The 16782-nt window shown below is 33.1% G+C and overlaps 1 protein-coding gene across 4 annotated transcripts; it reads right to left on the bottom strand.

Annotated features, from left to right (window-relative positions):
* Nucleotides 1-222: 222 nt before the first annotated feature.
* Nucleotides 223-13890, bottom strand: LOC108338214 (phosphoglycerate mutase-like protein 1). Of its 4 annotated transcripts, none has more exons than XM_017574966.2 (10): nucleotides 13737-13889; nucleotides 12621-12682; nucleotides 11704-11811; nucleotides 11436-11515; nucleotides 10397-10559; nucleotides 9610-9684; nucleotides 9411-9499; nucleotides 8844-8963; nucleotides 701-745; nucleotides 223-624 (listed from the first exon to the last, which is right to left on the bottom strand). In XM_017574966.2, the coding sequence occupies exons 2-10, from the start codon at nucleotides 12678-12680 to the stop codon at nucleotides 540-542; spliced, it is 825 nt and encodes a 274-aa protein (XP_017430455.1). In that variant the 5' UTR covers nucleotides 12681-12682; nucleotides 13737-13889; the 3' UTR covers nucleotides 223-539. The 4 variants fall into 4 exon arrangements, with proteins under 4 accessions (XP_017430455.1, XP_017430456.1, XP_017430457.1 ...); XM_017574967.2 differs by lacking the exon at nucleotides 13737-13889 and adding an exon at nucleotides 12893-13072; XM_017574968.2 differs by lacking the exon at nucleotides 13737-13889 and adding an exon at nucleotides 12793-12814.
* Nucleotides 13891-16782: the final 2892 nt, after the last annotated feature.

The following is a 16782-nucleotide window of genomic DNA, read 5'->3' as shown; positions in this document are numbered from 1 at the left end:
ATCAAAACCAACAACCCCAACCCAATTGAATAGAAATACATAAGTCCATATTGTACAATATTTTCTTTCTTCTGATACAGCTTTATATTATGTTAGGTGGTACATATAGAGGCGTTACACACACCTCACCCACAGTTGTACCCTCTGTTATATTTTTTGTCCTTTCATAGGCAATAGATTGTATATAAGTATAGTGTGTTGCTCTCATCAATACAGTAGAAATTACTATCTCAATCTTTTTGTTCTTGACCTTTGTCTGCCCTTTATTTTGTTCTCTTGGATACATAGCAAGTATACATATTTACAACATACTTGGATAAAATCGGAAAAACCCTGTCTCACATCCTGCTTATCATCTTCAAATCTATCACCTAACTTTACCAATGTTTTAGGCCCGGAAAAAGGAATTTTGAAAATGGTCATATGATTGAGTTTGTTCCGGTCAAACAAAAAATTGAATCCTTGCTAGTAAATGCAAGTAAGAAGGAATCATATATACTAATGAAAAGTCCAGTTTGTTCCGCCTAATCCCAGAATGTTTAGTCTGCAGCTTCACTGGGAACATCAGGGCCACGAGGAATCTTGCCAGGAAAGTTAGTTGTTGATTCACTTGATCCAATCATACTGCAGGTATAAATACTCAAATCAATTTTGTGCATAGAATTGAATAGAAGTTTTGTTCTCAAAGTAAAATGCTCACCCTCTATCAATGATGACCATTGAACGCAGCTCACAATTAGTAAAGCTGTAAAACAGAATTGTCAATCGGTCTAATGAAAGTCGAACACATGTAGAGCTTGCAAACAATTAGTTAATGTTACCAAATACTACATAGAATATCAAAGTTTTTTCTGCTTCCGAAGTCTCTTGCCTTTTTTTTTTCCTTTTCTTTTACTAACAGAATAATATTGTGAAATGGTGAAGGTAATTGTCTCACTAACTTCTTGAAGAAGTTCTTATAAATGCAGAAGAAAAAGATACATATCTGAAGATCTGATATCACCGTGAACTAATTATTATGATATTGAGATATTCTTGAATTTAGATTCTTTGTTGATTTTTTTATGTGTTGTTTCTCTACTACGTTTTCAAAATATATTAATTTAATATTTTAAAATATATTAAAAAAAATTAACATAATCTATTTTGAAAACAAAGTATAGTATAAGATAGCAAAAGAAATTAAGTAGAAAATTGTATATTATGAGATTGAGAGAATCTTCTGTATGAATATGTTTGATTTTTTTTTTTTACAGTTTAATCTTTATATTTTAAGTAAACCCCTCTCTATATATACGCACTCTTTGTTGTTGTGAATGCAAAAAAAAAGAAGATAAATTGATGCAAACTTGATTAAAATATCTTAATAGTTTTTTCACTAACACAAATAAATACGATATGAAGTTACATAGACTTATAGATAACTTTTATTGAAAGTTTTCTTAATAGGAATTTAAGAAAAACGATCCTTGTTATAGTTAACGAGTCACCATTAAAGTATTTGTAGTTAAGAAATTTTTTGTTAGAGTAGGAATTTATGTTTGAGAGGAAGGTTGTTGGTGTTCAAATGGTTCTATACTATGTAAAGATGGATAAGTTGAATAAACGAGAAAGATGCGTACTCACAAAACCAACTTGTAAGGTGAAGTTTGCACTCACTTATATATATTATAAATTGATTTTATTTTAGTCAATGTGAAACTTCTAACACACCTCCTCACGCCGAGGTATAAACATCATCTCGAACATGAGACTAAACATTAATGGATGGTCCGATAACGGCTCGATAGCGGGTGGAACAATATGTCCAACAAACAACAAATATCGCTAGGATAATTAAGAAATGAACTTTAAGCCTAACTCAACCCCACAAAACCGGCTTGTAAGGTGAGATTTGCACCTACTTTTATATTATAAATTGACTTTATCTTTAGTCGATGTGAGACTCCCAACTTCTGAATAACTTGTGAAGATCAAAACTTACAAAGAATCCATACAAACAATTTTTTAAAATACTTTAAGCATCACGAGAGATCATGGGTCGCATAGAGGAGAAAATAAAGTAAACAATGACAAAATGACAAAATGGAGAGTATGAAAATCATCTTGGATCGAGTGATGGTATTAGAGATATCATTATCCTCATTAATTACGTGATGAACACTATGATATTTGGGTGAGGGCAATTTGAGCGAAATTTTAAGTACTTTATCCATTATTAGAATAAATAGTCTTAAATATTATTGTGCTGACCTAGTATCTAGAAATATGCATTGGACTTAGTTCCTAGGAACATATTCTAGAATTCTTTTATTTTCTTTTATCAATTACATTATATTCAAGGGTTAAATATATTTTTCGTCCTTTAAGTATCACACAATTTTGGGTTTAGTCGTTACTCGAAACTTCAATTGGTTTTAGTCCTCATAGTTTTGAAACTATTACTATTAGTCCTAAAAATTGAACGGCGTTAACTTTTGTTTGATGTGCAAACGGCGAGTGACAGAGAGTGAAGAGGAAAGTTGGCATAAAACGTGACCTCGCCGTTTGCCACATCAAACAAAAGTTAACGCCGTTAAATTTTAAGGACTAATAGTAATAGTTTCAAAACTATGAGGACTAAAAACAACTAAAGTTTCAAGTAAGAACTAAACCCAAAATCGTGTGATACTTAAGGGACGAAAAACATATTTAACCCTATATTCGATGTATCTCAAACTACCATAAATATGAAATTTTAAGAAAAGGATAAATGGATTTGATAAAAAAGAAGTTAATGACTTTAAAAGGATTTGAGAATAAATTAAGATTGTATTCGTTTGAAGAGATTATACTATTCAAGCAGATGAATATGGTGTTCATTTAAGATAATTTGAAACAACGAATTGCATAGTGATTTGCGAGATACAAGGTTTTTTAATCATCCTCTCATACGTAAAGATTTGAAGGGAAATAAATTAAAATGACATATTTAATCTCATGTTATTTCACAATTCCTAGACTACAATTTTGATTCCAAACCTCTTTAATGAATTCCAGATTTCATTATCTACATTTATTAATAATATTAATATTACAATATAATATTAATTATTGACAGAGCTGTTCTAGTCTTGGCCTGTTTAGCTTTTGCTATGCTTTATGCAGTAGATTCCTGATGTACATCTCATCAAGAATATTTTATGTAAATTAAATGACACATAGTAATTGATTATCTTCGTAATTGATTATCTTCCATAAGTACAATAATTTTAATAAAAATAAGAGCATTTAAATATATTATAAAATACAAAAATATTATCGCTGACTATATTATATATTTATAAAATTATTGTAATAATTATTCATTATTATTTTTTTCAATATATGTAATAAATTTTTGTCAAAAAAATACATAATTTTAAAATATCATTTTATATTACTTTTACCACTACGGACATTTTAATAATATTTATTTTTTATCCATTAAAATAATTTTTTTATTTGTCACATTGGTTAAATCATCCGCTAATTTTCTTAAATTTTATTTCCAAATCCACTATTACTTGATTCCAAATTCCTTCAAAAAAGTAACACTTAATTCACTCTTAAATCCCTTAAATTCATCCACTTCATCTCACTCAAATTCATCTCTCTAAGTGAACATTGCCTAATTATTATTTTATTGAAAGAACTTTTAAGGTGAGTAAGAATGAATTTGAAAGTAAAAATTTGTGAAAATTAGTGTAGGATTTTATCGATATTATTAATAAAGATTACCAAAATACTAATAATAGTTATTAATAATATTTTTAGTAAAAAATATTATAAAAAGAAACTTTGCTACAAACCTATTTCAATTATAATTTAATATTAATATTATTAATATTATCAGTACTTAGTATACTTTTATCTATTTATTTTGTTTCACATAATTTACACAATTTATGGAATCGAATAACTTAAAACTAGAATCGATTACATTAATTAATTCTCATGTTGCATATTATGAAATTATTGAGGAAAAGTATGAGATTTCATTTTAATGCCCTTCAAATCGCAGTTGATCATTAGGTGATAAAACAACAACATATCTTGTAACTCAGTACGTTCAATTCCTTCCCAATCACTGCAAAACGAACGTGTTTTCATTCAACAATTCGTCTACGTCATTTCATTTCAAGAGTAAATTACATCTATGCGAACACAACTACAATTTTTTTTTGGCTTAATACCAATTATGGTCCCAATTTTTGTTAGCTTTAATCGAAATGGTCCTAATTTTGTTTACGTTCAATGTAGTCATAAATATCGTAATTTGTGTTCAATTTAGTTCTTTTTGCAAACGTCGTTTAAAACGTTAACGACACATCACTAATCAGTGAATTACATGACAGTTATTGACTAATGTGGCTAGGACCAAAGTTGACTAAGGATGGTCACACCAATGAGGACTTGACATGTGGCAACCCCTTTCTTCACCCAAAAATTAGAGTTTCAGATTTGCATCGATAGATTGGGAAAAAGCTTGGTTGATTGTCGTCACGCGAGAACAAGGTTTCTCCTTCACGGAGGATATGGTGAACTTCGTGATAGTTGGTTTGCTTCCACGTTTTTATCTTGTAGGTGAATGAAGAAGGCGCGGTGGAGAAGCTTGCGGAGAGGCGCTAGTGTGATTTGGGTTTGGCGATTTGGATTTTGCTCGCAATGATGATGTTGGTGGCTCTTTACCATTGCGGCGCGAATCGCGCTTCTAGTTTGAAGGAGATTTTTGGTTCTGTGGGTTTTGATCTTCTGTGTTTCAGGTTGGTGGTGGCTGGTGGAGAATGAAGAAGCTTCACGTCGTTGCTCAAAGGTGCGAGGAACTCGCGATTCGGTTTCGCAATACTTGTGTTGGAGCGTTTGGAACAGCGATGCGACCATCTAGTTAGGGTTTCAAAATGTCTGATGATGGAGGTGCGAAGATGATGGCTGGCTGTGAGCGTGACGGCGACGGTTAGGGTTGGTGGCTACGGTTTCTATGTAGGGAGAAATTAGGGTTTCTGGAGGTAGGAGATGATGATGACGTGTCAAGGGTGATGTGTCATTGATTGCACAGTTGGAAATTTGGCCGTTAACAATTTAAACACCGTTTGCAAAAAAGAATAAATTAAAAACAAATTACGATCTTTAGGACAACATTCAACATAAAAAAAATTAGGACCATTTTAAACAAAGCTGACAAAAATTGGGACCATAACTGGTATTAAGCCATCTTTTTTACTTTAATCTCAAGTTAGTATTAAAGTGAGATTCATTCTACCTGTCTTTGTCAAAGATATTGTTTTTCTGTCAATCACTATTTGTCATTGTCGCCCGCCATTGTCCCTAAGGCTTTGTTCACTTGAATGGATTTGGGGGAGAGTGATTGAGGGGATTTGAGAGGATTTGAAGGTAAATTTTTTTGTTGTTTATTTGAGTGAATTTGGAGGTAAATGAGAGTGGATTTGAAAGTAAATTTTTTTAATCTGTCAAGTCAATCAAATCCTACACTAATTCTCACAAACTTTACTTCCAAATTCACTCTCACTTACCTCCAAATCCACTCAAATAAACAACAAAAAAATTTACTTTCAAATCCTTTTAAATTCCCTCAATCACTCTCTCCCAAATCTATTCAAGTGAACAAGGTCTAAAGGAGCCCAATTTAATCCTTGTAGTCGTGCATCCATTTTTTGTCACATACGTCGTCACGTACCCAAGGCTCATGATTCTCATGCGTAGTCGTTCAATTGTCGGACCTCTTCTGAAGCACTATGAGTTCATATTTGTCTTTTATTTATAGTTTTCCAGTCTTTTGGTGGATCTCCTAGGGTTTTCTCTACTAAAACCCTAAGTTTTTCTCTCTTGAACACCCTGTTGGTTTTTTTTTTGTTTTATATTTGTTTCTAGTCAACATGCCTACTTATGAAAAAGGAAGTCTTGAGAATGGAGGATGATGTTTTCAATGCTCACATTGTAAAAGCATCGGTCACACCAAAGAAATTGTTACTTCTTACATGCTTTTCTTGGTAAAACAACCAATAGTCACATGACTGTAGTTTCTAAGTCAAAGTTTATTAATAAAGAATATTAAGAATATCTTAGGTTAAAGTTTGGTTGCCAAGCATCAGTTTTCACCCATTCTATTTTATCAAAAGCTTGAATTTCTCAAACTTTAAGTAAGTTCATGGATAATTGATTCAACGCCTTCGATCATATTTATGGTAATGCTTCATTATTTTTCTCTATCTCTCATTCTAAAAATCCTCATGTTATTACTTTAGCCAATGGATCTAAAGTTACTTCTCTAGAAGTTGGTAATATCTCCCTTTCTCCATCCAAAACATGCTCCCATTCCTCTACTACGTTTAATGGCCTGTTGATTCTCCACTCCATTTCACCTTTTGCTCCCAATTGTATCCGGCAGGTCAGACCAATTGATAGGTTTCTGAGAAATTAAACCTATCTTGCTCACTCTTTCAACACAAACAACAAGAACACATATAGAAAAGAATTGGGTTCCTGTATTATTAGAGAACAATGTACAATCATAATGATCTAAACGGGAGCCTAATCCCCCTCCTCTAGCCAAAGTCCAGACTTTACAAAAGAATCCTTTCTCCGTAACAAAGAAACAATAACTTTGTTTTATATCATCTCATTCCCGCCACTTCCTAATTGTTAATACAGTTATGCTTCTAACTCACTTCCCCCACTTCCTTTCTTCTCCTCTCATATACTTTCCAACCCCTATCAGGTTTGCTTTGTAAGTTGTATCACTCTCTCTATGGTCTTAAACAATCTCCTCATGCTTGGTTCAGAAAATTTAGCCACATTATTCAATTTTTTGGGTAGAAACATAATGAGGTAGTTCATCTTGTATTCTATTGCCATACCTTCCCTAGAAAATGTGTGTACTTAATAGTATATGTTGTTGATATAGTGATCACATGCAATGATATTGGTAAAATCTCTAAGTTAAAGGAACATTTATACCATCATTTTCAGACTATGGATCTTGGAAATCTAAAGTAACTTTGGACATAGAAGTAGCCTATTTTAAGGAAGGAGTTGTAATTTCTCAAAGGAAATATGCTCTTGATATCTTTAAAGAGATAGGTATGATCGACTGTAAACCAATGGACTGTCGTATTATAGATATAAATCAGAAATTAATGAAAAAACAAGGAGAAGCTTTCTTTGATCCAAAAAGGTACAGACTAGTTAGAAAACTTATTTATCTTTCTATTACTAGGCCAGATTTGTCCTTTGCAATTGGTGTTGTGAGTCAATTCATGTAAAATCCTTGTGTTGATCACTGAATTGTTGTCATTCATATCCTAAGATATCTTAAAAAGGCTCTAAGACAGGGATTTTTTTTATAAAGATAAAGGAAATACCCAAGTTTTTGGATATCGTGACGCTGATTGGGCTAGTTCTCCTATGGATAGACGTTTTATCATGGGATATTGTGTTTTGCTTGGAGGAAATATAGTCTCGTGGAAAAGTAAAAAGTAGAATGTTGTTGCACGATCATTTGCTAAAGTCGAGTGTAGAACAATGACATCCCTGACATGTGAACTTATATGGGTTAAATAATTCGTACAAGAATTTTGACATTAAGCCAATGAAGATGTATTGTTGTGATAATCAAGCTACTCTCTACATTGCTTCTAATTTTGTATTCCATGAGAGGACCAAATACATTGAAATAAATTGTCATTTTATTTTAGAAGAATTGTTGTCCAAAGAAATTTGCATTAAGTGTGTCAGATGAAATGATCAAATTGCAAATGTATTAACAAAATTCTTGAGAGGTCCTTAGATTGAATTTATTTGTTTCAAACTTGATACATACAATTTGTATGCTCTAGTTTGAGGAAGAGTGTTAGAATAAATAGTCTTAAATAGGACTTATTGTACTATGTGTTGGACCTAGTACCTAGAAGCATGCTTTAGACCTAGTTCCTACTACCATCTTCTAGAATTCTTTCTTTTTTTTTCTCTCATCCATTGTATTTAATGTATCTCAAACTACTATAAATATGAAATCCTAAGTGGGGAAACACTCTCACAAATTCACTCTAAATGTTCTTTACTTTAATCTCAAGTCCCATAATGAGAGATCATATGATGGCGGGATAGAGAGAAAAGAAATGTACCATCATGAATTGAGTTACGGGCTGGAAAACATCATTATCACCAATCAATTACTTGTTGAGAATTATAAGGCAAGAACCACTATGAGAGATCATGCCTAACAGAGAGATAGAGAAAAGAAACTTATCTTGGATAAAGTGATGGTCTGAGAAACATCATTATCTCGATTCTATAACGTGGTAATAACTACGATAAATGAGCAAGAAAATTTTCAACCTCACTAAAGGCGGAAAGGAAATTTGGCTTTGTGCAAGGGAAGGGTCAGAAGCCCAAAAGAGATTTCTCAACTGAAGGAATAGAAACGCATAAATATTTTGTATTTAAGGATGTCAAGTTCATTAGAAAAGAAATTCCTTTTCCAACAAACCAACCACAAAACGTGGTGACTTCTATGCTAGTGAACAATGGGGAGCACGGAGTGAGAACGAGGGTGCCGATGAGTGTGTTGTATTATTTGGATTATATTGATGGAGAATTTCTAGGTAATTAATTTAGATTATATTAAAACAACATAAAATAAAGTCATGAAGATTATTTTTTTTATATTTCCTAGCTTTTCTTGAAGGCTTATAATTGATTCTTAGTGTTCAGGAGACATTTTCAAAAGATACCTTATCATTTATTATCCAACCATATATCAACCTGAATATGCTTCTAATCGATTAGTTAAGGCAAATGCTTACTGTTTGCGTATTTCACTCTTTATGTTCGGATGACAATCTTTTCCAAAAGCACGAAGGGTATGAAACAGAAAACTGCTGTGGGTAACAACTGCTATCTCCTTCTCTTTACGTGTCCACAACCTGAACCAACACAGCAAAATTTGGGGAAAAGATGTCAGATCTTTAGCTGTAACTGCTAGATGACACTTGCGACCAATATTGTGTAAAACATATTCAAGCTGGTAGAGAAAAGGCAAGAATGTGAGAACCATCTAAAATGTAGATTTTGGCCTCATTACAAAGTCACATTCTATAAAATCTAAATATGAAACCACATGAACTGCAAACAAACGTTTCAGATGCAATGCAAAAAAATAAGGCAAAAATCTCAGCAAACACTTGAAGTGATCCAAACCAATACATCTTTTCTTTTTGAATTTAAATTATGCAAATATGAAAGAAGCTTAATTTGTGTATGCTCGTGCTTCTTTGTTCTATCCCTACCTTTTTGTTCAGCAAGATTAATCTTCCTGTTAAATATGCAGTCATTGACAAGAAACATGCACAAAATTATTTAATCCCGCTTACCATTCCAAAAACTTCAGGCCCCTAGCAGAAACTGCTTCTACCTTCTCTCTGACGTCAGGTTTCCACAAAATGTCTTCCTCACTCTCAATCTAAACATATTTCACATTAAGAATGAATCTTGTTCAACCATATTCTTCTATTTATCTTCTGGGAACCAGTGTGCATCAGAACAAACTTGATTGTTAAAAGAAATACTTACAAGTGAAAAATCAATTGCTGGAAACATATTCCGGTACTCGCTGATGGTTCTTCTCTTATCACAAGGATGAAGTCCCTGTATTACAAAAATAAAGCATCACATAAAATCATTATTCGTATAGCTAATGAATTTAAAACGATACGAGGGAGGTATTTCAAAGTCTTTTCCCTCTTCGTGTTAATTTAATCTTTTCTCTAGTTACAAGTTCATTGGCCACATACATATATACTGAAACAAGTAACCTCTATTAATTGTTTAGTGAAACGGCTATTGAAAAAGGCAAATAGCAGATTGCAAAATAATTCAAAGAAGTCATATACTCACTACAATAAACCTACCAACTTTGGACAGTTTAAAAATTCAAGTGACCTTATCGGAGATGTCGTCATAATCAGACGTAACATAAGAACAAACAGAACTGGGCAATGTTTGGACTAGCCAGTATAACCTTTTAGGGCCGTTTTAAACTCTCAGAAAGCTATATAATGATTTGAAGTTATTCAGTAAAGGAACACACAAAAAGTCCACGAAAAGATGAGACTGGAAGACACGATGTTCATCAGTTTCATTGAGCAGAAGCTCGAGATGACGGTCAATGGTCTAGTAGCCAAATTGTGAACTCAGTTGGTTTATCTGTATTTTTTTATTTTAGGATCTACCAGAATCTGACAAACCGTGGGAATGATTTATGTAAATCAGTTTATTCAATCACCCAAGCAGCAAAGCAAGACAGTATTTTTCATGTAGTGTAGCATTTATTTATCATCCTCTTTGTAGAGTAACATACTATTTGCTCTCGGCAAAGCTCCACCGCTATAAATGGAGGGCAGTTCAGACTAGAAACTGCAAGATGATCACTGTGTCCGACATTTTCCATCATAAGAGGTTGTTCACTAATCCCATCAGTGTATACTTCACCACCAAAGACTCCAACTGCTGTTTGCATGGTCCTGTAATGTAATAATTAGCAATTTCAATCCACAATAGCTCCAAACACATAAGTATTCTATGTTCTCACTAAATGAAAGACATTTAAAAAAGATTTCTTCACACATACCATCAATTTATCATATCAACTAGGTCAAATTCTATCTCAACATAAAAAATATGGCTGAAATTGTTTCCAACTTCTCGTAAATTCAAAGAGATATTAGAAGACCCTTCCTTAAAGTCATAGTGTGATCATGATTTAAACGAAAGCAGAACATGAAAGACATTACAATAACATGAGTAGAGAAATAAAAAATACAAGCATCAATATAACATACCAGCAGACACAATGTGTTGAAATTCAAAAACTAATGTCAGATAGTTTCCCTAATTATCCCAATATTTATGTTCTATTTGTTACAAGTCAGGTTGCAGAAGAAAAACATAATAACCGGTTCATACATGACTAATCAATAAGAGATTTAAGTTTTTACAAACTATGTCCTAATTTTCAGTCATTCTGGCCAATTTCTGGTGTTATATCCACCGTTGTCTGATGCCAACATATCTCGTCCCTGCTTTGTTAAACAATAGATAACATACATTCTTTCAACTTATCTTACCAATAAACATCATAGTCAGATATGATATGTTGGCATCAAAGTGATGTACATTTTACACATATTGCACACTTATCTTATTTTACACATATTGCACATCAAAGTGATGTTGGCATCATTGTCAGAATGTTACCAATAAACATTCTTTCAACTTATCTTATTTTACACATATTGCACACTTGTTCAGATGTACATTTTTAACAAGACAATAAAGGAAATAACAGAATCAAAGGGATGCATGTCAGAGGAAAATTCCAAATAACAATTTAGTTATACCTTAACAATGGGGAAACCACAACAAGTTCGACAGTTTTCGAAAGTCCTGTTGCCTTCACATGTTTTTGCAGATTTTCAACCTGTCAACCACAAAGCGACGTTTAACGACCAAAAATTAACCAGGGAAGGAAATAAGTAGATAAAGAACATTGCTATTGACTCGTTGTCTCTTTGATAAGAAATCACTTTGAGAGGAATTCTGCATAACACTAAAACCAACCAGAAATACTCGAAAACATGACGTTAAATAAATCTGCCTAGCAACTACCTGGTTCCAACCGAGAGGGGTTAGGTGTGCATCAAAATAATCGTAAGACATGTATTCATCATGGTTCTTCTCTCCTGCAACATTATGAACTCCCTGAGCATGTCTAACCTGTATACAAATTTTTACAAGACATTAATGCCATAGAAAGTGATCCAAATGACGAATGATCTCAAGAAGAATAAAACATGTTCAACATCTAAGTTAATTTTCAGTTTAAGAGTCATACCATTTGATCTTATTTTACTTTATTTTGGTTCCTGCTTACCACATCAGTTTTAAAATCCTTTTTTTGAAAGCTTTTATAAGACCTATACTTTTAAAATATTTTATTTACACTTTAAACATGTACAATCTTTCCATGGAGAAAAGCATTTTTTTTCTTTGTTTCTCAAGGTCTTTAAGACCTTCCCATGTCACATTAGAATGCTCCAATGGGAATTTCTTATAAGACCTATATTTTAATCTTATTATTATGACTATTTCTAAGATCTGTGATTGAAATACCAAGTTTAAGGAATTTAGTCCGCATAAACTGAATTACATGTACTCATCCTTACTTTTTGAAAGATTACAGTGTATTAATGAGGAAAAGCAATAAAAACTGGAACGAGTAAGTTGTTTGCACTGGGAAATCTGTGAATTTTAGCGATTCGAATAACTTGGAAAGAGAAGGAATGAAACTTCAGTGAAGAAGAGCCCGTTGAAAACTGATGACTAATTTGAATAACTTTGTTTTGATTTTTTAGTTATTTAAAAATATTTTTTGACAGATAAAGGGTGTATGCGGTACATGTATGATTTGATCTTATTAGCCTCTATGAAATAAACGAGTAAACCATAAGCCAGTACCTTCACTAGTTCATTTTAAACAAAATTGAGAAAAACAAGTATGACTCAAGGATAAGATTGCAACAAACCAGATGAACAGTTTTGCAACGGTGCAAAGGATAGAGAATTTGACCTGCAGCACTATCCATACCTGCAGTCACATAAAAAAAAAAAAAAAAGAGTTACCAAACAAGGTTCCACCAAGCCGGATTTATAAAATGCAAAGCTATGCGCCCTTGTGATGTTTAAAGAAAAGATAACCTAAACCAAACACACGAATCAAGCACGGAAAAGTTTTGATTAGTCAGCTTTTATAAGAAAAGCTAAGATGCGCCGAAGCAAACAGTTTTAATTTGCTAACCTTAATCCCCAAAAAGTTGCAAGCCAACACAACAGCATAAAGGGGGAAAAGGACTTAAAAAGCTTAAGTTATTTTCTAGCTAAAGAAAAATATATGGTTTTGTTTACTACATATCTACAATTCAACCAACGTCAGGTGGCTTTCTGATAGACAATGACCATCAGTGTTGAATTCTTTATTTCTTTAATTAAAAAAATGTAAGCAAGAGATATCAAATTGAAGACCACTTAAAGGGTGAACCCACATCTTAATAGTAAAAGAATAACAACAAAAGTTAGGTCGGCTAAATACATCATACTATAATGCCTTTAACTTCTTAAAAAACCAAATTCTCGCAAATATGATCATAAATCCTTTTAAAATTTTCCAAAAGTGTACGTTCTTCCTCCCATTCCTACTTCACAGGATACAATCGTGCGATTTATACTTCTCACTGGTGCCTCATGTAAGAACGTTTTTCACAGTAAAAGAATATGATAAAAATTAAATAATTAAAGAGGACTGTTAGTAGAAAATCTTCACGCTCAAGGATCGCTACGGTATAAACGGATAAACTTAAAAACCGAATCTAGTTCTGCTGCGTGTGATCTCAACAATAGGAAACCAATACTAGAATTTTGGAATTTGGAATCCCAATCAAACAGTAGCTAATAAAATTATTCTAGATGCACATGTATTAACGTCTTTAACAAGCTTTTTCGATCCGACGGAGGAAAATTTCTTAGAACAAGTACCACAAAATTTCTGGTGCGAGCAAGAAACGAAATTGGATTGAAGGAATATAAATGGAATCAAGAAAAGAGCAAGGAAAACGATGAAAACGACACCGTCGCATTTGACGTACCAGAAGAAGAATCACGTGATAAGAGAAGAGAGTGTTTCAACTGCAAGCGAGAAACGAAAAGCAGAGGAGCCGTGAAGAGTTTGATGAGTGAGTAAGAAGACGAAGTGCAAATTTTCCTTTCTTTGCTTCTTTTTTTTAATAACTTTTATTTTTTCCATAACTTCGTTTACACACTTAAATTATTATTGGAATTTGACGGTTGGTAGTTGATAGCGTGCACTTACAGTGTCATTCCCTGAATATCTTCGGCATATTCTAAACCAGTGTCCTAAATATTGAAAATTTAGTCCGTATGAATAAACTTTTAATCTTATAGTTTTTTAGCGTCGATTTTTAAGATAAATTTAAAAAAATTAAGTTATTATTTCTATCTTATATTTCTAATGTAATAAACGGTTTATTTTTAATTTAGAGAAATCATGAATCAGAATAAAACAGCTTGTTTATTTATGAGTAAATATTTTGTAGTAGAGCTTTTTTTATCTATAAGTAAATATTTTGTAGCAGTTTTATTAGACAATAGATCTTTCTTGGTGTATCATGCAGTAGATAAAACATTCTAGAATTAAAAAAATAATTATTAAATTGTTTGTATCACGTAAAAACATTCTTCCTATAATAGTTGATATGAATAAGAAAAACTCTCTTATAATATTTTTTATATTTAATGTACTCTACAAATAGAAAAATAGATAGAGTGTAACATAGTAAAATAAGAAATTAAAAAATTTCATTGAAATTATTAATTTAAATTCTTTTTGAAAAGACAATTATAAGTTATTTTCTCTATTGGAGCAATAGCGTCATTATTTTCATTACTAAACTTGTTAGAGATAAAATAGAACCAAATATATCGTTTTTTTATCATAGGTTCAATCAATCATCAAAAGAAGAATTAAACTAAAAATTAGGATACATTATAGGAAAATAAAACTTCCATTGAAGATAAACAAATGAAAGACTTTTATAAAAATTCTCATAGGATCGAGAACGAAGTTTTCATTTTGTATATGTCAGGTAACGAATCAATAACTGTATCCAATCTCAAAAAAATCTCAATTGGTTCGAATTTTTTTTGTCTTGTTGGAATGGAATAGTTATAAAAATCCTATGAATAGGACCAAACCTTATTACGTGGCATTTACATTATATTTCTCTTTCTCAACCAAGTCTTTGAGAGGGTTTTATCGACCCATGATTTATGTTTTGTTTTCTCGTTTCCTTTTTGTTTGTTTTAATATATATATATATATATATATATATATATATATATATATATATATATATATATATATATATATATATATATATATATATATATATATATATATTCATCAATTTCAATTATTTTTCGATTGAGATGTATGGATTCATAGGTCTATGTGTCTATATAGATCTTGTTCATGGATTAACAAAAGTATGTAAAAACTCTAATTGCCTATGTCATTCTACGAGTCTCTTCTTTTTTGCATATGACATCACCACTACCTATATGGTAGTATCCAATAATTCAAAAATTAATTTGAAAGTCATATTTTGACTCAGACGTTTTCAAGATGCCCCCAATTACCAACAAATAGCAAGTGTTTTCCTTGTGCGAATCTTATTTCATTGATAACTTGATGAATTGATTCCCTATCCACTAGTGCAATGAACGGAAATGGCATCGGTTAGTTTCGTTTATACGCACCAGTTTTACAACCGGTGCATATAGAGGCGAGGTAAAAAGGATACGTTTAATGCCTCGGTTCTAAACCGGGTCAAAAAGGGATCGATTTTCGCATCGGTTATCTTTTGAACCGAGTCAATATCTTAGAAAATTCAATAAAAAAAATTTCAGAAAACTTCCGAACCATTTTCTGGGTCTTTTCCTCAATCGTTTAACACAGCAGCCATGTCTCAATGTAGAATTCGAACTCAAGCATTTTCAGTTATAATTCCAAAACACAAACCAACTCCAAAAATCAGAATAAGATACATCACAGAGCAGATAAAACCAAAAATCATCGTGAATAAATTGTTCATACTCTTCAAATCACTCATCCTCTGCAGAAACTCATTTACATCTTCAACTCTGTGTTAGAAAGAACTCCCTACTCTTCAAACTAGCAACTTTCATCCTCTGCAAAAACTCATTTTCATAGATGAGCCCAATGCAACACAATCTGCTTTAAGAATTATTTCACCAAACTCTCCAACATCTTCTTTCTCCAAGGAACCCTCTAAAAGACTCAGATGCATTAAGTCAGAACTGTCAAATTCATACAAGCTAGCTTCATGAAACCCTGCTGCCGATTGAGCCATAGCCGCCAACCCACCAGGCGGTATGACATTGTTTCCCGTTGCCCTCACCTCCGCCGCCTGAATCGCGGAAGCGTCACTCTGATCCGCCGCTTTGTGGCACCAGGCGGTCCACAAACAACACTAGATCTGAGATCACGTCCGCTGGTGGAGTGAGATCGCGTCTGGTTGGGTGGCGATTGGTGGTGGGGTTGGGGTTGCGGGGTGGGAGGCAGCCATGGCTTTCGGAGGCGTTGAAGGAGACGTGGCGACGGCAGAGCAACGGAGTGGTGGTGACGGAGAGGCGGAGCGGCGGAGTGGTGGCAAAGCAACGGAGAGAAGAAGAAGAGGAACTGTGAGAAGGAGATTTGAGCGAGAGAGAAGAAGAGGAAGAGTGAGAAGGGTACCGTGAAAGGAGATCTGAGCGGCGGAGCGGCGGAGTGGTGGCTTTGAGATTTGAGCGTGAGCGAGAGAGAAGAAGAGGAAGAGTGAAGGAGATCGCGTGAGCGAGAGAGAAGAGGAAGAGTGAAGGAGATCTGAGCGTGAGCGAGAGAGAAGAAGAGGAAGAGTGAGAAGGGTAATATGTATGAGTATACTGCCTCGGTTAATATTTACCTGAGGTAAGAGAGGCATACTGACTCGGTTTCAAGATACCCGGTGTCTAAAGTTTCAAAAAATAATTGAAATTTAAAAATATATACGGGTTATATGCCTCGGTTGGCGTGTAACAGATGTTGAAAATCTTTTTGGCTTCGGTTTTACTGAT

Source organism: Vigna angularis, chromosome 7, assembly GCF_016808095.1.
Source record: "Vigna angularis cultivar LongXiaoDou No.4 chromosome 7, ASM1680809v1, whole genome shotgun sequence".
Taxonomy (NCBI): domain Eukaryota; kingdom Viridiplantae; phylum Streptophyta; class Magnoliopsida; order Fabales; family Fabaceae; genus Vigna; species Vigna angularis.
The sequence above is the reverse complement of the archived record's forward strand: the minus strand, read 5'-3'. Positions and strand labels throughout refer to the sequence as shown.